Raw genomic sequence first — 26,767 nt, forward strand, 5'->3', positions numbered from 1 at the left:
TAATTATGTGTTTGCTTTGTTGTGGTGTGTCCATCTGAAACAACAAGAAAAAGGTAATCAAAATATCAGATCGCATTTAACTCATAAACCCAATTTTATTTATTTTGAACCTTGATGCCTCTATGTCCCCATACAATACATTCAGTATATACATTTGGCCATGAGGGACTGTACAGAGATATGTTATAGTAGTGCATACATACGTGGCACGAAAATGTACACAAAGGAAACTCATACATGCCACTTTACCACAGTAAAGTGATACACAAAATACACACAGGGCAAGTCAGTGGCTGATGGCTGCTTACACCAGTACACAAATACACTCACACACACCCACACAAACACTGTTTCATGCATGCACATTTGTGTGTACACACACTCACTTTAAGACACTTCTAAGGGAGGAGAAGGGCTCTTTCAGGTTCTCGTAATAGAAATATACGAATTTAAAGAGTGTGTCTGCTGATTGCAGCAAATCCCTAACCCCTGTCCTCACACCCTCCGCTCTGGCTCTCCCTTATTCCTCCCCTTCCCTCCATCTCCCCGTTTTCCCTTTCTCTCTCAAAGCTAAGGCCTCTCTCTCTCTAGGCAGTGTGGCCATCATACTCAGGCTCTTTCCTACAGTAGAGAAATACTCATGAGCAGCAGTAACTAAATAAAGAGCCTCTACTGTTTGATCTCTTAAACAGGGAACATTTAGAAACATAAAAGATACAACACACTTATAGTTTATTTTAAATTTTGCATTTCTTCTTAGGATATCTTCTTTCAAGGAAAAACATAGGTCCACTGCAACAACATACTATTCCCTACTAAAGCTGTAGAGGTTGCCTCATCACACAAACAGACACCCTCATGTGACATACTGTACTCATCTGATGACAGCCATGTCTCACTTACTGCACTGACAAAATAAACGACTCTATACATCCCACTTTCTGCAAGCCACTTTTACTAATCAGGTCATCCTGCTGATTATATTATACTTCCCTGTGGACATTTTGTACCATCACATGTTAACATTTGGTGGAGGCACACACTCCAATCATCTTCCCTTCAATGACTGCAGTTTAAAGTTGCATAGCGCACAGCGGAGATATAGTCAAAGCCAAAATTGATTTGACTTTGTATATACAGTGGTCATGTTCGCTAAAGTCAGCTTCTAATTCCTAGCGTCAGTCTTTTTCAGCTTGGACAAAGCCACCAAAATTTCAAATTTTACTTGGATTTGTTCATTAAACCACCAACCATTTGAATTTTGCAACTCATAAGACTGACAAAGGTTTTCTCTGAACCCACAGTTTGACCATACAAGCATTAGGCACTCTCATTATACACTCAAATCAGTGCCCTCTTACTGTGACTGGTCAGCAATATTGTATGCTGCAGGCTCAAATTTTATTGGATCTGTTACAATAAACTGCAGAGAGCAGGCCACAAGGCAGACATTTCATTCCCATGAGTTGCTAAAATCAAATGTGGTTGATGAGTGAATTCAAGACGAAAAATAAAATTAGTGAGTCCTTGGGCTGAATTCTAGTTTAAGGGAGAAAAAAAAAAAAAGGCGCTGACAACCAAATATATTCAAGCAATAACTGTCAGCAGTTTGTACCAGTAGGGTTAAAAACACACTGGGACTCAGAAAGTCTGTGCACACGTTCCCATTTGCATACACATCCGCGTGCACGTGAACACGTTGGGACACCTGCACACTCACGCACATTCACACATGTATGCACATCTGGTAAGTAAAGGGTAGATGATAGATTTTACTGCTAAGCGGAAATATGACAGGTTGAAGGTAGGTGTTTATCAGGTTCAAACAGGCTGCGCTGTGATTGGTCCAAGGAGAATATGCCATCATCTCTCATGTGAGGCTTGACAATCCCGTTGGTCAGGAGATGCCTTGACTCGTGTCCCAGAGTCAGGCCACTGAGGCCAACGTGCATTTAGCAGAACTTGAAGCAACGAAAAAATGCAAAGCACCACAGTAAAAGAGGCTGGAGTAGTCCCAAAAACACGATCACATCGGCACAGGACAGTGAGGGCGAGGGGGGGGGGGCGCCGGGCCATCACAAAGGAGTAACACATCAGTAATAATTACCCCAGAATAAATTACAGTCACAGAACAATCGTTAAAAGCAGAATTGGAAATCATCTGATCTCGCGGACTGATTTGATCCATGCATTATAAGGCATTAACCAAACATTTGTTACTGACATCACACAGTATCATATTAGTGACTATACATACAATTGCTGATCTGGAAAATCTGTTCTTCTTTTTTTTTTTTTATGAAAATGTTTTCCTAAAAAAAAAACTTGGATTAACTGTATTAAAAAACATATTCCTAAAACCAATAATGCAATTTTAAGGGAATTGGGAATGTCGAAGGGAGGGCAGATCGATGTCTGCAATCCCATTGTACCTATTGATCTGCAGATGGGCGAATGAAATTGATTTTCTGAGGTAGACAATGCAGGCATATTTCATTCTCCCGATGCAAAGCCATTCTAAGCAGGGGTAGTGGGGGTAATTCGGTCCATTTGGACAGGCTCTGGTCTCTAGCCTCAGCCAATTGTACTGTGTCAGATGGGATGACCCATCCATCATGCTCTCCTGCCTGTCTCACCACTATGGTACTTACACTGTCATTGGCGTGATACACCCACTCAGTGATGGATAGCAGTCAGCATGCACTATGACAAGATAGAAAGATCAGTCTGCACAGCTCACAGGCCTGTTGTCTCCATGTGGGGGACTCACCGTTCATACGAGGCCAGTTTATTCAATATCCTGGCCACTGTATGAGGCCCATGTGGACAATATCCTTTAACATGCCTCATAAAAGTCGCTTCCCTGGCACGGCTCTTACAATCTTCAAGTCCCCTTACAAACAATTACAGTATCAGTAGAGCCTAACCAAACAAGAAAATCAGACGAACTTGTTCATACACAATTGCCATGATGTGCACTCGTAGGAAAAACGGTACAACAAGTTATGATAGTAGGTACACCCCAGTGACAAATGTTACAATGTTGTACCTTTCTTTTTTCTTTGAGTGTTAAGTGCTGGGGGAAGTCAGCTCAAGAGTAAATGAAATTATGTTCATCAGATAGTCAGTCTGCGATGTAATGAAGTGGGTGCCTGTCATAAATAAAATAAAATAAAATAACATAAAATAAAATAACAAAGACTTGCAAACATTGAGTCTGTAAGTATGAGAAACTATGCAGTAGGCCTTCAAAACAGGTCTGGATTCTGTCGGCCAGTGAGGTGAGTCAGGATCAGCAGTTTGGGATGCAACTGTTTGTCTTCCCATGAGCTGAGAGGGCTCTGTCCAGAAGGACAGGAAGACTGGAGCCACAGGGTGGTCCAGTGAGTACTGCAGGGCCCGATGCCTGCAGGTGACCCATTGCACTATAGAGTCCTGATGGCTACAGGGTAGAGCAGGGACATGTGTTCGGCACCCTTGATGGGCAGCTTGCGGCTGGAGTAGAAATGGATAATCTCAGGCACGCTGTCAAAAGGGCAGCTGTTTTGGCCCAGGATGTACTTGCTCTCTTTTGTCCGCGACAGCTTCATGTGCATGAAGCCCTGGCTGCTCCTGGAGACAGAGAAAGACAAAAGACAGGGACAGAAAACATGTTCTTAGTTCAATAAAAACAAGATCAAGAGTGTGTGTCATACAAAATATTTTCGGAATTGTTGCATAGTATTTATGTTATATCCCATCTAGGGGTGGCCAGGACACAACAGGAATCCCCCATCTTCCCCAAGTAGCCACAAACAAATTTCTAAATGTAACAACCGGTGTTTTTATATACAGGAGAGAGTGACTTATAACTTCAGGGTGGATACAGGCCAAAATAACAAACAAAACAAGTTTACCTGAAAACAAAACATCAACATAACTTGCCTAAAGATAACCAAACCAAAATACATCAACTAAGCTCCCTCTCTAACAAAAACAGGAGAAAAGGTGATCATAAAGAAAAAGGCAGTCCACCCCTACAAACTCTCAAAATATCACAAGGCATGGCGGAGAACAAGTGTGGCCAGTCGGGACTGGCGGAAGAAGCGGGTCTCTCCCCTTGCTGCTTAGCCGCGCCATCTTGGCTCTTTAAGTCTTGGTGGACAGGGACAGGAGCCAATCAGCTGCCACTGCGAAAGCTGCGCCCCAATCACGGGCTTGTCCCGGGTAAACACTAATTTGCATATAATCACATCGCGCCACCTGTCAAGCCACAAAAAGAAGCAAACATACAACAAAAATAGCAGTATAGACCACAGCCGTAACAATTTAGGAATGCTACTTTTATGTGCATGTCATAACAAAGTAAAGTCTATGGAAACAAGAGTGCCAATCTGTCTTGTAGATGTTAAGATATTTCACTGGCTAAGTCTAAACTTTGACCTGTAGATAGTGCTACATGAAAAAAGAGGGGGGGGGGGGGGGGGGGGGGTCACCAAAGTCATTAGGTGTCGCCTTCTGGGAACTGTGGATATCTGTGCACATTTTTATGAAAATGAATCCGATAGTTGCTGAGATATTTCAGTCTGGAACAAAGTGGTGGATCCACTGAAAGACAGGCTGACAATGCCATCCCTAGAGCAACGCCATTACCATGGCTAAAAATATAATACATAAAGAGAGAGGTATGTAAGAATGAACCTGAATATATGAGAAACTCAGCAGATCACCCCTCTTTGACAGCCCATTTCTCATTTACTCCCGCAGTAGCTGCTCCCTACAGTACGTGACAATGTTCTGAAAGCTGGATTACCTCTGATAACTTTAGAGCTGTCTGGGGAGCAGACTAAAAGGCAGGTTGCTTAAGGGTCTGGGTTTCACATCCAGAGCATAAGGATGTTGCTAATGAACCCCCGGGATGAATCACTTAAGCTCAAGAAATAAATGCACAGCAAATTAAAAGCTCCCAGTGTGTTTCTAGGACCCTTCGATCAATACATTTTACACCTTGCCAGTAATCTTAAGCCTTAGAATTGAAAATTACTTTCTTTGGGGGGGAGGGGTTGTTAAGTGATGCAACAGTAAGCTTTAGCAAGGGGCTGATACAAAACTAATGGCCCCTATATCCTGTAATAAATATACTATTTTGATTGTTTCTCTTTACAAAATACATTAGCATAATAGCCTTTTCAATCAGCAGCTAATGCTTCTAGTTATGATTGCTGTAGGCTCAGATACTATGCACTCACTTTCTACAAGTGGACATTATGGCCTTTCATCAACATAATGTGCATCTGCTATCAGCACACTAAACTCCCACTGGATTTTTTTTTTTCCTAATCTGAAATATAACTCCAGCTGCTGAAATGAAATGAAAAAAAAAACAAAAAAAAAAACGACAAGCGGGAACCCCAAGCATTACCAATTCTCACCAACCCTTTCTGTGACAAGCAGCCGAGTCCTGTTGGGGAACAGGACTCTCATATAGTTAGTTAGGGGAGAAATTTAGTCAATCAACAAACCTGCAGTATGTTGAGGGAATATTATTCTGACAGTGACAGGCAAAAGAACACATTTCAGTTTTAATAAGATGGGGTGGTCAAGTGTTTATGAGGTTTAAACGCCATTCTCTGCTTTTCCACTTAGATTTGTTCCTATCATTTTCGTTATTATATGGGTTCACGAATAATTAGGCAGACAAACTAAAGCAACTACTGTTTTTGAGGTCATTGAATATATTCTCACTGTAAATACATGTACATATTTGCGGATGTGCCCATTATCTGTAAAGAACAGGAGCAAGGACTGGGCTTTAGGCACCTTGAATGAGAGGCAAGTCCATTCTTTACTTATCTCGTAATTGCATGTGCAAAGCCTGCGGATGTGTTCTCTCCCTCATGCACAGAGAGAAACACTGAAGTGGGGGAGAAAAAAAAGCAAAGAACATAGAGGGTTCAATTGAGGGTCATCCATCAAGAATAAGAACATATTCAAACCAATGCAAAGTCATAGCTTCCTGTGAGATTATGCTTTATCTCAACAGATGAGTCCAATCCTTTTAATGTTGCTGTGATTAGAATTATTATGACAGACAGACTATGAAGCTGTGGAACCCTATGTACTGTATACGGCAGATGATGGAAAATATTTCACATATTTCAAACACTTCGCTGCTGACATTTTTTCTTTTTCTTTTTTTTAGGTGAGCTGGGGTAAAAAGCTGCAGGCTGAAGTAAACACAACTATCAGACTTGTCCATTACTGTGCCTCTGGCCTCGATATTTGAGCATGACATTAACAAGTTCATCATGATTGGAGGAGAGCAGGACAAATTTCCCTTGCCACAGGTCTCTACAATTCCACCATTCTGCAAGTGGTGCCAGGAGAGCTCATTTGAAAAAAAAAAAATAAATAAAAAAATCTTCCCTGCTAAGCATGTTTGATGAATCTTCATGCAGAGCGTTGGGAGACAGGTGTCAGGTTACAGAGAGCCACACTTAAAAAGGCAAATACATCAATAGCATAATTTTTAGATCCCCAACTGATTTTCCAGTCTGTGTTCAGGGCGGCTTATCATGTTACAGTCCTGCAGAGACAGAAACCAGGACAACACAGCAATACAGCACAGCTGCTGATAAAATTAATACGGGGCTATTTTTGAGAAGACAGGCCTTTGTGGTGTTATCATATCCCTGTGTTTGTGGGCTTCTATTGTCTAATCGGGATTAATCTCACTGGGGAGGTTTGCTGTCCTGTTTATTGAGGTCTATGACTTTGATTTGAACCCTGTAGACCTCAAAACAGGAACAGCCCGACAGCAATCACCGCTTATCTCCCCCTGCGACGTATTGGATTGCTCTATGAATGATGTTCTCAGTGTTATGAATCTATTGCATCAGAAAAAAAGGCAAAGTCATCTGCCAAATGATAATGATCCCTGGCAGAAGCAATGACCTTTTTAAGCATTACTGGGCATCAGATATCCTGCGTGCCCATTATTTCATATGAGCACAAATTGAATGAGCCTACCCAGGATGATCCTTAACCATTCTGTAAGACACAATTGATGAAAAACGGATATAGTTGGTGGTGTGGAGCAGGCTCAGAAGTTTAAGAAACAAAATCTGTCATTTAGGTTCAGTCTGGTTGATTTGTCTCAAGTGCGCAACATAAAGGAAACCTGATCTTTTGTGTCTGACTATAATAATAATAATAATATTAATAATAATAATAATAAAACCATCATAAAAGCATGAAGCGTCTTTCTAAGATGAGTACGATTCCAGATGCAAAGACTTTTTGGTTGCTCTTTCAATTCGCTATCTAATTTGACTTTAGCTGTGCTCCGGCATCAAACCGTTCCTGTTCGATAGGTTTTCTTCTTTCACTGACAATTTCTCTGCTCAGCCAGTGGAAACACGCTGTGCAGGGCTCTCTCATGAGGTGAAGACACTGTGCTCTGAGAGACTTTTGAAGGCTTTAATATGTTTCAAACACCTAAAAGGTTTCTCGCCACAGAAAGAAAACAAAGAGAGATAAGGATAGGTGGGAAGGTAGAGGGTGTGAAAAGAAAAAAGGGGTTAGGAGGGCACAACAGACAGAAAATGCTATCCGTCAGGCCAGAGCACTCCTGAAGCTGAAGGTCCGAGCAACGTCTGTCTTTATCAATAATGCAATACACATAGGTGCCACCTCATGGCCTTATACATTTTTCAGCAACCTCATACATGGAGGATCTTCACCTTGGGTTTGCGCTCATTTTCAGTGGCAGGAGGGGAGGCGTGTGAGAAGGCTGAACTCAGAATCACCTCCGCCTGCAGCGCTGCGGCACCTGTCACTCCCACGAATCAGCCCGCTGATTGTTTTCTAGGCTCAAGCCAAACGCACGAAACATGAGGTTCTGCGATGCCGAGGAACTGATTCACACAAATATACACATCAATGCCGACACGCACGCACGCACACACACATAGAGGCAGAAACCTTCAGGAAACATGTTCTATGCCAATGACTTGCTCATTTTTAAAACTGAATGTGAATCATTTATACTTGAATTGCTCGACTTGAATAACTGCATCAAAAACTGAATGGCATAATTTGATATTGAATTTATTAGGTTTTAACTGAATTCCAATAAACTTGAAACTGAATATAATATCATGAAATTGAACTCTCCCTGTCAGATATCCAGCGTGCAAATACAGTAAATCGTGAGCACTTTTCCATGACATTACAATATATAGAAAAAAAACTGCTTAACTACTTAACACAAATGAAACCCATTGGCCTTGATGCCAAGCTAATTACTCTTTAGAAGCTAATTTCTTCACAACCTTGCTATCAAATTTGCCATCATCAAAGCCAACCTCATTCACTGAAGGAATAGTAGCCATAGCCTGCAGTCTGCTTAAGGCCATCAGGTCACCCCTGAATCCCATTCTGCTTTAGGCCCCAAAGACCTTTAGGCTGGACCTGGAGTCAACTACCTGGCAAATGTGGTAAGAGTAAGTCCAGGTCAAACTATGCTACAGGTCCCACTGAGCCACAGGATTGAAACATCTCTACTGTACTGAAAGTAATTCAGTCTTCTCAGCATGGCTTTTTTCTTTTACTCTTCTTCTACTCCTCAGTGTGACAAACAGCTATTACAGGTGCCACAGAAATCAACTCCCAACTTGCTTTTAGTTTCTCCAAACCATAGCCTTTAGCTCAGAGAGGCGTGGCAAGAAGATGGTAAAGCTAAAATAAAGCTTCTCTCACCTTTCCAACCGAGTTGCCCATTAACAAAACACTTTACTGTACCCGCCTATTACCTGCTCTAATAGTGCAGCTCATTATTGAGGGTCAGACGGACAGCCGTGGGATGTGAATTAGTGTAAATACATGAATGTTAGTAAGGCCATTACTGAGGCATTTTTAAACTCACACTAAATCAAATAAAACTTTTATTTAAGATGTTGCTTGGCAACATCTTTAGCAACTTTCCAGTGCCTACTGGTCTTCCTTCAAAAGAAAATATTAATTCATTCAATTAATCCAGCAATCAGCAATTTCATCTGAGGAGATAAAACCCCCAGTGTTGGGTAATTTTCTTTTCACCAAAATAAAGAGATGGACTCATTTATTCTCTCCAACTTAAAAAAAAAATATATAAAAAATATCATTATAGGTTTCTGTGATTCAGTTCTGGAGCACAGTTCTGTGCTTATTAATAATATAGGGAGTGATAATTTATAGATAAGATAAAGGTCTCGTCCACTTGGGACAACCTTACATCTTACATGCCTGTTTCATAGTTTATGATCTAACAATGAAAAATCCAGATTGGTTACACTAGCTGCTTCTTAATAATGCGTGGATGAATATTGTGCTGTTTTTGTGTGGTTTTGAAGTTCATGCTCTGGGGTTCGTACAGCTACAGTATTGTATATATAGGATCCATATAGGATACATGATCAATAGTTGTTATGCTGTTGACTATCCTGGATGTCCCAGAGGAAACATCTGTATTGCCTTCAGGTCACAAACAAAAAGGTTGTGTATGCACTGTTACCATATCTGTGTTTATTTTCTTATTTTTTGGTTCGTAGTTCTTTTATGTTTGTTTACATTCAAGATAGGGATGTAATATATATATATATATATATATATATATATATAGATTGTCTCTTAACTATTGCCTGCTTGAATGTCATACTCATGGTTGGGCTGTGCATATTTGTGTGGTGACAGAGACAGTGTGTGTTTTGAAATGTGAATGTTTGAGGAGTCTAGTCCTCAACCAGTCAGACAGGGTTAGGGTTTTTTGTTCAGCATCAGTCATAGCCAGTAGTTGGTCGGCTAGCCAGCAGTTAGTAAGTTAGATTTTAGTCAGTCAGTAAGGCAGAAGAAGAAGCAGTTGCACAAGCCTAAGCAGATGATCAGTCACTGAGACGGGAAGTCAGACGGGGAGTCAGCTACAACAGCATGAAGAGAGTTGGAGCAATGAAAAGCATCGTCTCCCTGCCAAGATATATAAGCCTCCAGCTAGATGTGTTCTGCTGTAATAACAAAGGCTAATCAGTGTCTCTCAGCATATTATAGTTTCATCTCATCCGAAGGTCCTCACAGAATTGTGGAGATTTTTCTAAATGTCACATGGTTGAGCCTGCCTTGCAATGTAAAATGGACTTCATATAAAGTCGAGTGAAAAGAGCTTTTGTCAACAAGGACATTAAGATTTAATAGCTGAGAAATTAAAATTTCACAGTTGGTTTTGTCAATTTTTCAGACATTGACAAATTTCTGGTAATGTTTCTGACAGCGTTGCCCTGGCACTTGATCCTGGCAGCTAGGCGAAGTGAAAATCATCAAACCAAAACCACCATAGCTGTACATTTCTATCAAAAGAATGGGATGTGACCGAACCGCGGGCCTTCACGCTAAAGTAACCTCTACCAAATGTCAGACTAGACTACACCAATCACAGTGGCTCTTTTGAACTCTCTGCTGGGTGTGACACAGATCAGGGGTTGCTGATGAAGGGCACTATTAACTGAGTTGAGGGCACGTCAGAAAATCCAGGAGCCGACGATGTCAGAGGGGTTACCAGGGGGAGGAGGAGGACAAGGAACAGGCAGGATGTAGGTGGGAGACAGAGGTCTGAAAGGTGAAATTAATTTCCATACTGAAAAGGCAGAGTCAGCAGACTATTGGGGCACAGGTGTACAAGGACCTTTACAAGCAAGTTAGTTTTGTCCACTGTTTGTAATCCACCAGTAAACACGTGTAGCTGCTATGACACTTGATACGTTTCTGTGTTCTGTGGACAAACACAGACTCTTGATTTTGCCAACTCTGTCACACTTTATCGGGCTAAATTGTATGGAGCTTGTGCAATTACTTTTTGACCCATCTGTAATGTGCTCTTGTGTATCTACTATAACAGCACAATATGTGATGTGATTGCTGTCCTTACTTGAGGGAGAGGGAGTAGTCGTTCTTGCTAGTCTCACTGTTTCTCACCAGGTAGCTGGCCTCCTTACACAGCCTGAGCAGAGACTCTGCGTCTGTTCGGCTGATCGCTCCATGGTACCAGCTACAGTGACCAAGAGGAAACAGAGACAGAAGGCTTTACAGAGGAATTATAGGAATAAAAGACAACAAGGGAAATCAAACAACAAGGGTCAAAGCTGCTCATGAACACAAAACAAAAACATGAACAGAAGGGCAAAAGTGGCGTATTTTAAATAATTAAAAAATTCCAGTCATGACAAAACAACACCAAGATCTGACTCACAACTGGCTTTCCAGGGGCATGGTGGGGTCAATACGCTCCCCGAGAGAGGAGCTGCAGTGGTCTAGTGACGTCATTTTAGTGTTGACCAGGCAGCCACTGGAGTGTCGCTGCAGGGGGCGAGTTTTCCCGTCCTTTGTAGGAGACATTCGAGACTTCTCCACGCCATCAAACTGGACTGTAATAAAAAAGAAAATGCTGAAATCACCTGAAAGATTTTATTCTGGATATGTTTAACATTTAAAAACACATCCACAACTAAAATAACATTCACAATCAGTTCAAGGTCACTTGAAAGGGCTAGTGTGCTTAACAAGAAGCAGACATTTGTGAAAGAAATGACGTAATCTGCTGGTAAATGTTTCTACTGAACTAGATCAGCGCACTGCGCGAGAACTGAAATTTAGGTTGTGCTTTCACACACTCTCACACATAGTGTCACTTTGTGTAACTCCTCCAGCTGAAGGACATGTACACACAATGGAGGAGAAATAAATCAATTCTCCGCCACTGTGTACACATTCCACTGAGAGCAAATACACACACATGGAAACTTCCTCCAAACCACTCAAACAACCACATGTCTGTAAATACAGCCATATAGTCTACAGTGTATGTCACTCTTTAAGAACACAAATGTATTCAATCATACAAACAAGCACACCTGAAAAATTCATATGCACAAATACAGAAAGTCGTACGTGCACATAAATCCCACGCATGAAGTACTGCAAGTTAAACATTAAACTGGCTTTTCAATCTCTCACGGTTAACTGTGGACATGACAAGCTCTCTTGGCAGCCTCACAGGGAAGTGTTGGAAAGCATGTGGGGGCTGGAGGTGACCTGTGCTCATGACATGACTAGCGAAGGTCACTGGGCAAATTCACAACCAATCAGCACACAGAAAAAAAAAAAAAAGACTTTACATTTATTTACAAAAGCTAACATGAGAACAAAAGAGAAGATAATATTTATGAGGACAAGTGAAAGTGAATTTGCACTTCTGGCAGAGGGTTATGGAGGCCAAGGGAATGAAAGGCTCAACAGTGGAGGTTGTGGTCATCTGTATGTGTGTACATGTGTGTTTTAGCCGTTTTTCCTCTCAGCCATCCATCAGTATAATTGATGTCACAGCACCCTCTGCGTTGGAAAGACCTACCTAGAGCTACTGACATGCTTCTCAAGCCATAACGGAGGCCCGGCTTCCTACATCAACCGTATGACAAGCTTTAGCTGGAGATTGTTTTCTGCTTTGAGGTTTAAGATCAACATATCAAAGCTGAGCCTTTGATGGAAGGAGTTAGTGTAGTATGAAGCTCACAGATTCCTTTGCAGTTCTCTGTCACTAATGGCCAGTCTTGCAACTAGTGTTTAATTACTCGGGCTGAACGTGGCAGCTACTGTACAGACAGACAGGCACTGTGATCTTCACAACATGTCGATGGAGATGGGCCTACAATTGTCTAGACTCGGCAGTTCAGTCAGATGATTGCATTACACTTTGTGAGCTTGCCAAGTGTTCCTACATCACGCTGAGTGGAGGGGCTGACAATATCAATCCATCAATTAAGGCTACAAGAGACAACACCACATCAACAAATTTCATTCAGCTTGTGGACACCCCTAAGTGAGGCTAAATGGGCAAACACATGACCCTCTGTAGATACAGTAAATTCAAAAATACATACAAATGGTGAAAACAGTAACTCTCTATTGCCAATCGGCTTTGATAGAGATTTAAAGAGAGCGACTTCTACTGAGACAGTAAACCTGTAGTGGTGCATCCTGGGATCTTGGTATCAGAGGTGGAAATACTTTTACTTGTAACCAAATATTTTTAAACTGTTGTATTATGACTTTTACTAAAGAATCTCAGTAATTCTCCCAACACATCATGTGCCTGTGAGGGAACATGATCAAACAGCAGATAAAGATGCTGAGACACAAAGCTGCTGTTTGAGCTCCAACCACCAGGGGCTCCCCTTCACCTCCACACTCAACTCTGGGTTGAACTCGCTGGCCTTGAGCTCACTGATGCGTTTCCCTAAACATAAACTCATGGAAATGATTATTCCAAATGAGTCCAACTACTGTTGTTATCTTGGCCTCTGCACTTCAGTTCGTTATAGGGCTACAGCTGAGTCTTAAAATGACAGCCAAATTGTACTGCTGCATGACAGCTGGGTAAATTGTGGCTCTAACCTCAAGACTTGTAGAAGACTATGATCTTAAGCTTTGCCTCCTCAGGGTCTGATGCTCGGACTATAGGCAGTCAAATGATGCTCCTGTGTAGTCTACATGAAAGATGTCATTAGTTCTCGACTTTTTTGTTTTTCCTGCAGTCCATTTGAACTACATGCTGACTGCTGGGAATACAGTGCGAGTAGGATGAACATACAGTATATGTGTAAGGGTGAGAAATAGCGTTTCCATGGAAACTGACCAAGGGGACAAGGGAGATGCATGTTTGCTCTGCTCATCCCCGTCAACGCTGACAGATCACAACATGAAGACGAAGCCAATTGCTCTCCCTCTATCTCCTCCCTTCACTTTTAATTTCTCTTCCTGTTTGCATACGTCTGGCCCTTCGTCTTTTTCTCCTCCTCACCTTCTCTTTTGATCTTTCCATCTCACACTCTCTGGCCCCATTTCTCTCGCTCAGTCCTTTCCTCTTTTTTTACACGTCTGTGGAAGAATGTCTCGACAAAAGAAAGGAGAGACAGAGCAGTAACAGCCTTGATCTGTTATCCCCAATGTTTCTGTCCAGATATAAATTATTCTTTAAACATCATATGTGTTTTTTTCTTCAATTCACCAGTGATATACAGTAAACACATGAGGCTGGAAATGGTATCTGCTCTTGTGGCATAAGGATGAATGTTGCTATCTTGGTTTCCCCACACAGTCCATCTCTCGGTGTATCTACAGCCCACTCAACCATCCGCCTGACCTCAGCTCTTCCCATTTCTTCCATTCTCTCAGTGCCCACACCGATTCCTCCTTCGCCCTGAATTCAACACAATCAGTGCTTTATTTGACCTTGATTAAACCCCTCTTTCCTCTTCCACCTAGAAAGGGTTGACTAGCTATTCTCAGTGGAGCTCACCCTGTCAACCTTTCCTGTCAGAGCGGAGACTTTCCCAAAGGCAGAGTGCATAGTTCTACAACAAGAATATTACCCTGACGAGGGAGCCTCCAAACTAAACAAAAGCTATCACTTTATTTGCTCAAGTGTGAATGGTGCCATGTCTGCTTTGATTGCCAGCCATCTTACCAGCACTGGCTTCAAACTGTTGTAGAATTCTGCTTTAAGGCTGAATATCAATGGGAGCGAACCGAACTCATTCCCCTTTCATTCTCTGGAGCACACAGTCCGAGACATGGCCGACAGGAGATTGACGAGAGGATTGGGCCACAGGAGAACAAAAGCCCTGAGAGGCGGCTTAAGAGAGACAGGAGTGTGCACATACATCCAAGTGAACACACACGACTACACACATTCACACACAAAGACACATCACGTAAACATGCAGGGGCATGCGTGTGTGTGTGTGTGTGTGTGTGTTATTGCTATTGTTGCTTGTAAAGTGCAGCAAATGGAATCTGTGTATCAGATTGAAGTGTCCATCAGATGGTGACTGACGGCTGAAAGAAATGCCCCCTGCAGACACACAGCTTCCTTTAAAGAGCTCTACAAAATCAAAGTAAAGAAAATTAAACAGCAGAGGTGGTTGGGGAGAGAGGAAGAATGTGTGAGAGAGGGAGCTGATTGGCTACGACACAGATAAACACAGAGGTCAAAATGACATTTCCATGATTACACTATGACCAAAACAACATGAAGTGCAGCAGTGTATTACAGCAGAAGAGCGCACAACACAAAACAAAATAATGCCATAAGAACTCAAGTAAAAAAAACATGAAATGGATTAGTAAACTTTTCAAGGGTGTCACTCTCCTCACTCTCGCTGGGCTTGTTTTCACTGCAGAGCCACAATGGAGCCACGACACTAAAACTGTAGTTACATTCATCACTGAGGCTGAAGTGAACAACCTGACTACTCTTCCCTCTCTTCACACACTCCTGCGCAAATTCCTCTAATTAAAATGGCTAATTAATTCTCATTTACTAATGGTACACTTATCAAAGAGGATGACTAGTCTGAGGGGCGAAGCGAGCCATCGACCGATATATTGTGAGGTGAAAATTGAGTTTTCCAGCTAGAACGTGTGAAATGATTAACAGCTCTGCATCTCATTAGAAAGCACTACACACTGAAAATAGTGCTCAGCGTGGTATGATACCTTCAAATAAATCACTCACTGTTTTATTGATATTAATTATGTGCATTGGGAACTTAAATAATGATTTGCTGGACGGCTTTTAATAAATGCTCTATTTTTAGAGCAGAGAAGTTTAATCTCTAATGATTTTGCCATCTGGGAATGCACTTTCTTCTTTTATATAAATACCAAAATTATATTCTAATTAGTTTTTCCAAGACAAAGGGATGACCCACCAAAGTGTCATCTAGGGGTTGTATTCAAAATTAAATCTGGATATCTTTTAATTTCTTCGTTTTCTTAAAGTCTTCTTACTGTGGATTAGAGGAAGGAGAAGGTAGGAGAAATGCTTCAAAGTGTGGATAATTAATTCATGTCAAAAAACAAAGGCATTATACTCAGAAAAAAAGAGACCTCCATTTATATGTAGATGTAATATCTGCCCTGTCAAGCCTCATTTAAATTTTGGTAATGAGGTTGAGAAAACAAGACAGACTTCTTTGAACTGTCATGGATATTGTTTTACTCCTGCACTATATCAGAGCAAACCACAACAGCCTTTATAAAACACATACAGACCCTCAGCTCTTTACGCCGGCTGAGCCAGTGTTGAGTATGTAAACAATCCTGTGTATAATGGATGAGTAATGTCTTGGTGTGTGACAAGGGTCTGCCCGTACGCTGAGGTCAAGAGAGTGCATTGTAACTGTATTCGCAGGGGTCGTGGAGGTCATCAGCCCCCCCTGTGTCTGCCAAAGTGACCTTTGACCCCAAAGATGTAGAGTGGGGCCATACTGGCTCAGACAGAGAGAGGATCACTTTACAGCTGGACGCCAATCTTAAACCCACTCACATCACAGAGGGAACCAGAACCTTTCCCATGGATTTATGGACATAAATCAACTCCTTGCCCTTTCCTCGCCTACAGCACACAGCGGTGTCATCTTACATGGCCTCACTCTAAGTCTTCCCACTCTGCCAGGGGAAATCCCATTCCTGGCATTAGTTCTGCTACACGTCCTTCTTTTCCCTGGGTAATTACAGCAGTCAGAGTGTGAGTCTGTGGAACGGCTTCAGAAATCAACTAAAGGCTCTATTGGTTGAAAATAGATCAATTACTTGTCCATTGTGTTTGATAAGATGGTAAATATGGTTAAACCTGAGGTGAAGAGACGCAAGTCATGAACTGAAATTGCCTCAAATGAGTTTGGTTTTTCAATTCATGTAAGCCACTTGTAGGGAACAGCAGGCCAGAGGGACATCTGGGACGGTTATGAGTATGTTGACAAGAGGAAATGGGGGTCACAGCGAACGGCAATTACCCATGCAGAAGGCAGTTCAGCACAATTAAAACTAATGAGCCTTCAGCCCTAAAACCTGCACAAGAGTTAGTGATTTTCTGCCACATGTAATCCAGATGGAAAAGTACGGCCATTACTGAGCTAATACCTCAAGTCATATTGCCCCTAAAAGATGTGAACTCTTTAAGTAAGTCATCACTGTCCAGCAGATTAAAAGGAATGCTTTCACACATTACGTATGCAACCTATCACATTCTAATGCTTCTGATTTAAAGGGAGCACACACAGTCTCTACTGGTCAAAGTCTTCATGAATGAAATCAGATAGACGAATAGACACACTGAAGGACATTGTTGGATGAATTGATGGATGGATGGATGGACAAATGGATTGTTGTATGGATGGACAGACAGACCAACAGGAAGGAGGGGATTAGGGGGTGGGGGTAACTGATGGACAATGTGAACACCAACACCCACCATGGTGGTGCTGGTCACAGCTCGTCTGTCCTGGCGAGGGCTGAGCTGTCTGGGAGGGAGACTCCAGCTCCTCCACCGGGGGAGGGCTGGTGTTGAGTTGCCCAACAGGAGGGGGCCATGGTAGGTCCTTGATCACTTTAATCTCTACTGCAAGTGTCGCCCAAGTCACCAGAGGAGAGGTGGAGTGAAGGAGAGGACAGTAACGAGAGGTATAAATGGACAACGACAGAGGGAGTGAGGAAAGGGAAGTAATGACAGAAAACAGAGGGAAGAAAAAGAGAAAAGAAAGAAGGGGTAAGTGAAAAATAGATAAGGTTTATATTGTGATCCAAGAATCAGCAGCAGCTATAGATGAGAAGAGGAAGGAATATAACAGCACTGAAAAGGAAGATAAGTTAGTTCTAAAAGTTGGGTTGGGTTTTGATAGCTGGTCCCACTTTGGAATAAGTTCCAGGTTGATTAAAATATCCAAGGTTTTGTATTCAGTATAGAGACTTAGTTCTGGACTCAAATTCAATAAAATCCTATTGATCCCCCAACCTTACCTGAAAAGGGACACAGAGATGCACAAGAAACATGCAATGCAACCATGAATGAATCCCTCCTTTTACTTCTAAGTAATGCTTGATGTGTTGTATGACAGAGTTTACTATAGAAGCAAATAATATATTGAAGCGCCTTAAAGGTTCAGACTATAAAATATAAAACTGCGTCGAGCTCAGCTACAGAAAGTCACACGATACAGAACATCAGCATACGTACTGTTGTTATACTTAGTGCTCGGTTTCGGAAAAAAAAAGACCATGGGCCTCTAATAAGATACACAATAATGTAGACAATATTCTTCACTGGAACAAACCTCGGAGCAATCCATCCTGGTAGTGGACACTCCCCAGGCGCTTTGCCCCTTAAATAATGTCCAGCCAGGGTATTACCAGGGTAAATTCAGTGTTCTTGCAAAAGCATATCTGTCACCGAGGAAGGGCCACTTGTTAAATAGCTGGGAATACTTAATAAATGGGGTGGAGAGGGGAATGTTTTTTCATCATCCAAGCGGAAGCTATAATGTTAGAAGCCAAGGCTCATGAAGACACGTAGTCTGGCAGGAGCAGCTTTGGAGGGCTACTGTATGAGCCTCTGGAGGTTAAGATTGTATGAGTATGTGTTTTTTTTTTTTTTTTTTCATCGATTTCCAAATACAGATCTTCCAGCAAGGCAACACTCGCAATGTTATTAAGGACAATTTAATGCCTCTGTCCATGGTGCTGGAGGTCTTACTGCAGTGGGTGAAAGTACGGAAAATAAACTAAATTCAGTGTGATTTCATCAGTTTTGGAAAACAATGCCCTAACTTGCCAATTAAGAAGCCTCAAAAACAGTGACAGTTCTTTCTGTAAGAGCTTAAGACGAAGAAAGAACAAATAATGCAGGTGTTGCTCCTCCAATTAGCCCAAAATTCCCATAAGAACACCGGTCGAGATCCAAAAATCGGAAAAGATATAAAATATCAAAAAAATGAGGATAGCCTGATTTCACTTCAGAAGTAAAAGCCAAAACCTGACTTGTTCATTAAATTAGATCAGACTGAAATTCAGACTGTGGTGAAACATTTGCAAGAAAAACCTTCAATGGTAGCCTTACACTACCCATCAAAGTGCTCTGAAATTATCAGTGTGACAACTATACAGCACATCAGTCATGTAAGGACGTTATTGACCTTACTTGACTCAGGAGGACGTCGACGAATAGAGGAGAGTAGAATAAGAGCAGATTGACAGATTTAAATTAGCCAGCATGTAATGAATATACAGGGCCACTTTGGAACAAGTGAATAAGTTGTCAGAGACTTCCATTAAAATAAACTGTATATGTCACTTAACGACTCAAGATTGTTAATAAGTCAATTTTTAACATTGAGTTTTACTAAAATGAATGACACCAATTATTTTGCCAGATTTTTAGAGTCACATTTGTGATTCAGACTAACAGCCCGTCATCTAAAGAGCTGTTGATTAGGTGCTACTTCAGCTGCCTCAGATGAAAAGAATGCAGCTGTATTCATAATCATAAGTGTGTCACTGGTATACAGGCTGGTTTTCAGTGGGAGGATGAGAATAATTTTGTGGACTTGTCTGTCTTCCTCCCTGCGAGGAATTGCAGCATGGTGGTAGTACATGACATGCTAATGAGAAGCAATATCTGCAAGCTACATGAAGGGGGAAACTGGAGAATATTCAGTCCGACAAGCAATTAAATAGCCAGGCCTGCGGTGTCAGGGGGCTAATCTAGAGAACGGTGGCTGGAAGGAGGAGCTTCTTGCCGTCTATCCTGATGGGAGAGTTGTGGGGTTGTGGAGCGGTGGGGATGCAGCCCTGGGAATGATGGCAGAAGGTCAGAAACTCTGGAAGATAATATAACTTCCCCTTCTTTGGGGTGAAGTAGGGGACTCTCTTCCTATGAGATTAAAAGCCTAATACTCATTTCACATTGCAGATTAGCGTGTAATTGTTTGGGGAGCAGCAGGCTGCCTGCACTCTGCAGCCGCACAGTGAGGATGAGGAGGAGATGTGGGGGAGTGTGGCTCAGATTTGCTTGGTTGCACCGCTGAATAATAGCATTTAGCACTGTGAAAATTGAGGTAAACTGATTCAATAGCCAGGTGTTTTGTTTTTGCAAAAACTCTGGGTGACTGGAATCTGCGGCACTTTGTAACATATTCAAAAATTCTGCCAGTCCCAAGGCCCTCCTGAATAATCATTGACTCTAGCTGCCATGCTGCCTAATGGGTGATTGCATCTATACACCTTGCAGCATTCTTCAAAGACAAATTCAGTGACAAATTCAAATTAAGGACTAAGATGACAACAACAGTCGCATATGTACACGAGAGCTGCTTTACACTTCGACCCTGAAGGCTCAACACAGTGCCAAATACATTTTCATATATCCACCCCCATTACATTGCCCTCTGTGAAACGTATACAAACAGTGATAAATAGCCCTGTGAACAGCTATACTGGCTGATGCAGATTTCAACTGATTATCAGCTGTGTGGGTGGCACATTACAATTTATGTGAACAACAGGTGAAGTGTTTGAGAAACTGGAGGTGAATATCAGGAAAAATGTTCACATTATAAAGCACTTTTGAGAGGAGCTGCAGAAAGGCACAAAATATGCGATGATTCTCTACAATTTGGAGGTTCTGATTCTGATTGTTGTAATTAATGGCAGTAGTGTTTCTATTTTACTTTCTTGAAAGAGAAAACAGAGATATTGCAGCGCCTAAGGAATATGTAAATATGTCCAAAGATTACTACATCTTTGTCATCTAATCTGACCGCATTTGGATCAATATGCAATCTCTCATCTGCAAAATCCTCAATCCATATTAGTACACAACGCCTCCTGTTGACATAGGAATAGAGGCTATTAATGATTCCAAATCAACAAAGCACCTGCCACTCAAGTTTACTACACAAACATGGACTTGTTAGGACATTCAATAGGAAAATTCAAAAACAGCTGCATGTGTCAGTCACATTTCCAGCAAGCTTTGATAAGTGGGATGTTGGCAGGATGTCATGTGGACTAAACTCTGCCAGTCTGAGTATAAGCATTCAGTAAGCTGGAGTGTTGTCAACGCTACAGCTGATTAATTATTTGCTTCACAGCTATGTTGACAGTTCAGTTCATCAAAAGAACCAGAGAATACTTGAACAATGGGCAACAGGCCCCTTTTTTTGTTTTATTGGAGTTTACCTTCCCTTTGTTCTTCCAGGAGTAGATCTATTTTTGAAGCCAGGTGTTTGTTTACCCAGGCTTTTCATTAGCCCATGGCACTTCATCACTGTAAACAGTGCAGCACCATAAATCACCAGCTATGCTTGTTTCCACCAACGCCATTTAATTTAGTTCTGCTTAATTTGGTTGGCTAATTGCATGCATATTCAAAACAAGCTGGAAGATTGTGATGTTTATGCTGCACATTATGAGCAGAAGAGCTCGGAACACAAAACCAGCCTCCTCTGAAGACATGTTTGTTCCATCAGCACCCGAATCATTACAGATAACAACTGTGTAATGCTCAGGGGGAAGTGAAATGCCACCTCATAATTCTTTGCATACTGTATCCGTCACATTATACGGTCCGGCTCTCTTTCAAAGCACAGATCTGCTTTGAAAGACCATGCGTTTGTATTAAAAAAATGAAAATGGCACAGAAAATGGGTGATAGAGATGAGATGACAGTTAAGCCTTTTCCTTGCTCTTCTATAAAGAGAGAGAAGGGAGATGTGGTGAGTGACGGCCGGCCAGCAGGAGCTTCCAGGGGGCCCTGCTGGCGATGTGCTGCTTCTATACTTTGTGAGGGACGTTTACAGTGCTGTTGTGTGTGACCAATGTGTGTGAGTGAAGATAACACCCATGGCAGCGCCCAGAGAAAGATGGCAGGACACATTTTGAGGCTCATGAAAGAGGGCTGTCAGGAAGGTTATCAGCAGGGTGTTGCAGCAGAGGCCAGGAGGATGAGACAGGGCTGCGGAGTGACAGACAGCGCTGGGGGAAACTGGATCATCCAAGCAGAGAGAGACAGAACCACACCACCAACAAAACAGCTGCCTTTAACCCTGGTGCAAATAACCAGTGCAGGAGTGTAAGTGAATCAATTATTTATTTTAGGACATTAGACTCGAGCCCAGATTTCTGGGTCGTTAGGCCCATGAAGATTCATTAAAAAACCATAAAGCTCCCCAAGACCTGAGGGAGTAAGCGACGGCACCTTCTCTTATCTCCCGTATTAAATGCATGGTACCCTGCTGGCCAGGAGCCAAGTGAAAGGAGTTGCTAGCAGGTAACAGAGGGCAAAGATATTAAGTAACAATGGCTCTTGATCCCATTCCTGCTGTGACGAGGTTCAGATTTCCGAGGGTGGCGTGTCCATGTCTGGGTGTGTGAGTGAGCGTGCCACATGCATAACCAAAGCACACAGGCTTAAACTGACGGACATGCGAGCACACTTTCTCCTGCCCTCACACGCAGGCTACTTCATGTGGTCAAATCCTAATGTGTCTTCCTCACTCTTCACCTTCAGGCTCATCCATCAACTACTCAGCAGCCAGGAGGGAGGCAGGAAAGAGGCTGTAACAAGTGTGTGTGTGCGCTTGTTCCAAAAAGGAGGGGAGGGGGGGTGAGAATGAGTGATTAACCAAACCGCAAGTACACAGCCTTCCAGCACCCTAACAAGGCAGGGAATTTACATTCCATTGCATACCTGTCAGGAGATAGCCCAACAGTGAATAATAACACCAGACCAAGTGTTGTAAAGAGGCAAGCATGCAGGCAGTGATAGGGACAGCTGAGGAAAAAGGGCTGTAGCCGGGAGCATTAGTCTGCTCTCCTTCCCCTATCATTAATGAAGACAAATAGTCTTATATGCAGATTGCATTATTGTGTTACACCAAGGAGGGAGGGCGTAGGCAGCACTTGGTGCTTATTTAATCCCTTTTCTTCTTACACACACTCCATGCTTTAGTAAGGTTGTGCATCTTTTTTTCATTGTCTGTTAATACTTTGTTTGCAGACACTTTTATTTCCCACATAATTGTTGGAAAATAAACTGTGAGGGTTTTTTTTTTTTTTTTTCATGTGCACAGGAAAGTGCCTCCGAAATCCAAACAACAGCATCATTAGTCATTGATATTACACAGCCATAAAGTGCTTCAACAGCTATAGAAACATTACTGCGGGAAATTGCACTTTAAAAACCTAACAGCACAATGAGCTATAGACTGACTGTAAAGCAGGCCGGCTGCCTATGTGCCAAAGTGGTGAATCAGGCATGAAATTGCGACTGGAAAACATTTTTAATTACTAACCTAATTGCTGAGATCTGGGGACCTGGCAACATCACCACACCAAAGTCAAGCTGGGTAAATAACATGAGTAGTCAGACAAATACTAACAAATCTCCAGTCTCTTCAACCATGTTATCTACAGCACTTGGCAACTGGCAATGAACTGAAGCACAGGGTGCACGAAATGTTGTCAAACAATGTAATAATGTTATCATCCACTGCATAGAACAACCGAAGTAGGACAACTATTACCAGCGTGTTGGCACCTATGTCAGTAATATAGGCCACTGGCTTTGGAAAAAAAAATAGTATCACTTGTAAGTTCTTACACTTCAGCAGTAACACCAAATAAAATTTCTGATTTAATCACCTATGTGTAGCAAACATCTATGTTTAGAGCATTCTGAAGTCAAACAATAAGACTGTTGTTTTCTTACTATAATAGATACATATCCATACATTTCCTGGTTTGTTTCTGGTTTCACAACTAAATGTAAATTCACACTGAGCTATCGTTAGTTCTTTTCCTGAGAGGGCTGCAACACCTAAAAAAAAGTTCAGAAAATGGATCTCTAAAAATGGCCCTGCTGTGAGAAACCAAAATATCTAGTTACAGGATCAACTAAAGAGAGTAAAATATAAAATAAGACATGTAACCAACCATGAAATCTAAGCTTAACGACCTTAATGACCTTATGACTCCAGTCTAAAATTTCATAAACTATACGTAACCCTACTTTGAGTGTGGATGCAAGACAATTCTATCCTGCCTCTATGAGATGTAAAAATTTCAAGGATGAAATTTATCAACAGTGATGTAAGTAATGTAAGATGTAACAGTAATGTTATGAAACAGCTGCTCAGCCAGATGTTTAAGATGGGAATCTCCAGGACGAGATCAGGCTAACCTGGCAAATCTGACAATATACTCAAAGTTGAGTCTTAAAAGAGTCCAAAGAGAGATGACACAGGAATGACTTATAAAGTGGGAATTATGGGATTGTCAGTAGTCCTAAAGAACTGGCTCACAAGTGGACTTAAATGCTGAAGCAGTGTATAATTTCTTGACATTGGAGGTAAGCTGGTAGCAAAGATCAGAGCCTTGGGTGCAGGCACACAAGCTCAAACCTTGAAAGGTGGGAAACTTTCTCTAAGCCTCTTGATGTCTGGATCCAAGGCTGCTCTACAAAAGCAACAAACCCATGTTGACAAGGCTTGTCCCAGAGACGTCTTTCTCATCTTTCTTCCTTTTTCTGTATTCCAAATAGTGAGGAATTATTTCTGCTTGAATTAAACATAACACAGAATGAAGACGTGCATTAAATCAAAGTACTTTATGGTCCGCAGCTCTCTTTCTTTGAAAGACAACTTAAAGACTTATCTCTTCAACTCCCAGCCAACACTCTGACATCCAATGGAAATTAAATTAATCATCATCAAAAGAGGGACGCTGTGTGTAAAGGGGGAGTTGAAAGAGGGATGTATTAGTAAACAGCGTCCTAACCAAACTCTTCTGAGTGCCGCTTGACAGAAAAATAATGAGGGAGAGAGGGAAAGTGATTAAGAATGCAGCATCCCTTATTTAACTAATCACTGGCAGAGGCAGAACAGCGTGACTCCTATGAAGACCTCGGTGCCTAGAATACACCGCAGTAAACAAGAAACAGGAATTAAGTGACAGAAAATTAGGAAAACATTGAAAGATGATGTATGAACAGACAGACCTATAAGCCTGCCCAAACACAAATAAGCTCTTTGTAAATCAGAGCAGCTGCCACAATGCAATGAATCCATCTATCATGTCATTCATTCTGTTACTAAGTGTTAAAATCAGTTTACGTACTGAGAAGCGATTCTAAATTTGAGCAAGGAGGTAGGCTGGTATAAAGCGTTCCTCTCATCACCTGCAGGAGTTGCACTAAATACTCTCTTGAGCCTCTTTTTCTTCTTCTTCCACAAATGAGATTCATGAGCTTGCTACCGTTTAATGCCACATAAGACACTTTTTGCACATTTAACATGTTACATATTACAGTGACATCCACTTCAGCGTCCTCTCTGTTTGTCTCCACGCTACTACTGCAGCTGTTACTATGGCTCACCTTGTCAATTAAGCAGAACTCTCACTATGCTATTCTGACGGTTTTGGATAGTAATGTTAACATCTACAAACACAGGCCAGCTGTAAATTCAAGCATCAAATTTTGATGCTGTAATATTTTACTATTTCATGAGGCTCGTCCATCAACATGGAATTAATGACTCACAGAATTTGTGTTTGAGACATTACGTAAAAAGATCCACCTCCAGATCTCTAAAGCAGTCCCCAGCCTGTCAGCTCTACTGCCAGCATTACACCATAAGGGATTAATCGCTCTCTCAATCTCTGTATAGTAATTATTTTCACTTGATTGAAATGCCATGTAAATGTTTTGCAGTGATGCCAAAACACACAGATGGTAAATTAAAAGATGAACAAAATAGAGAAATATCTAGAAATAATAATAATAAAAGTATAAAAAAAAAGTAAAAGTTTACTTAGTAAAATGTACTTGCGCGTAATTTTAATTTAGCGTCTCGCTCTGTGAGGTTTTTATTTACACCACTATAAAGCTCAGTTACTGCTGATTAATGAGCCCTCAGGCCATACATATATTTAATGGCTTCTTTTATTCGGCTGTAATTAAAAAAAGAAATGGATCATTCAATGATGATATATTCATCCTGATGGTTTCATGGAGAATACACTTTCTCACTCAAGACTTTCTGAATTTTAAATCAAATAAAACTAAATAAATAAATGCTTTTATAGTAGAAGGATACCTGAGGTAAAATCTGAAACATGGTTATGTAAATATTTGTTCTTGTTAATATTTGCTTTCTGAAGTTGATGCCTTGAATGCAATGTTCACCATGTAACTAGGAAAGTACCTCAGTAAGAGTCGGGCTCTTAGTGTTCACTGGTTGGTTGGTTTGTATGTTTGCATCTTTTTATACAAAAGTGAAACATAGTGTGAGCTTTGTTCACTGGGCAGTACAGAGGAGCACACTCTCATCCCCAAAGAAGAAAATACAACATTTCATTTCTTTTACTGCAGTGTTAATTATTTCCACAGTTGACTCCACAGAGTCAACACAAATTCACTCACTCAAACCCATAAACCCCATCACCCCTTCTTCTTCTGAGCACCAAGAAGTGTTACTGCCTTTGTATTGCACTTGTTACACTCATGTGTCCACTGCAAGACTGATTTGAGGAGAATGTCACCAGTGGCTCCACCATCTTTAGTCCACTTCAAGCACTAGGCAATCACACCAATGGCATCCTGATAATGTCATTCGAATCAAGAAAATGTTCAAAGCAAGGTGATTTGTCTTTGAAGTGGGTGACCTTTTCTCGTTTTATTTTGAGAACATAAGAATTTTTTCAGTGTTAATCAAATTGGAAAACAGCTAATAACCTGCAAAACATGAGTCTAACCTGAGTTTTATATAGACGTATTTAACCTTGGTGCTGAGGATTTAAGTAAGACATAAACTCCTAACCACAAGGTTCAGTGCAACCAGGAGTTCAGGCATCACTGTCACAACTC

At 41.5% G+C, this 26,767-nt stretch overlaps 1 protein-coding gene across 4 annotated transcripts in view; it reads right to left on the minus strand.

The window, feature by feature from the left end:
* Nucleotides 1–65: 65 nt before the first annotated feature.
* LOC130183603 (SH2 domain-containing adapter protein F-like) overlaps nt 66–26,767 on the minus strand; it is a 97,142-nt gene continuing 70,440 nt past the window's right edge. For 2 of the 4 annotated variants that reach the window (XM_056399360.1, XM_056399449.1), the window contains 3 exons: nt 11,258–11,432; nt 10,937–11,056; nt 66–3,612 (listed from right to left, as the gene is read on the minus strand). In XM_056399360.1, the coding sequence (XP_056255335.1) occupies nt 3,426–3,612; nt 10,937–11,056; nt 11,258–11,432 (482 nt within the window). In that variant the 3' untranslated portion in view covers nt 66–3,425. Of the gene's footprint in view, nt 3,613–10,936; nt 11,057–11,257; nt 11,433–17,320; nt 17,468–26,767 lie in introns of all 4 variants that reach the window. The other 2 variants (XM_056399299.1, XM_056399222.1) reach the window with 2 other exon arrangements.

The sequence above is a fragment of the Seriola aureovittata genome, chromosome 1 (assembly GCF_021018895.1).
Source record: "Seriola aureovittata isolate HTS-2021-v1 ecotype China chromosome 1, ASM2101889v1, whole genome shotgun sequence".
NCBI classification, from domain to species: Eukaryota; Metazoa; Chordata; class Actinopteri; order Carangiformes; family Carangidae; genus Seriola; species Seriola aureovittata.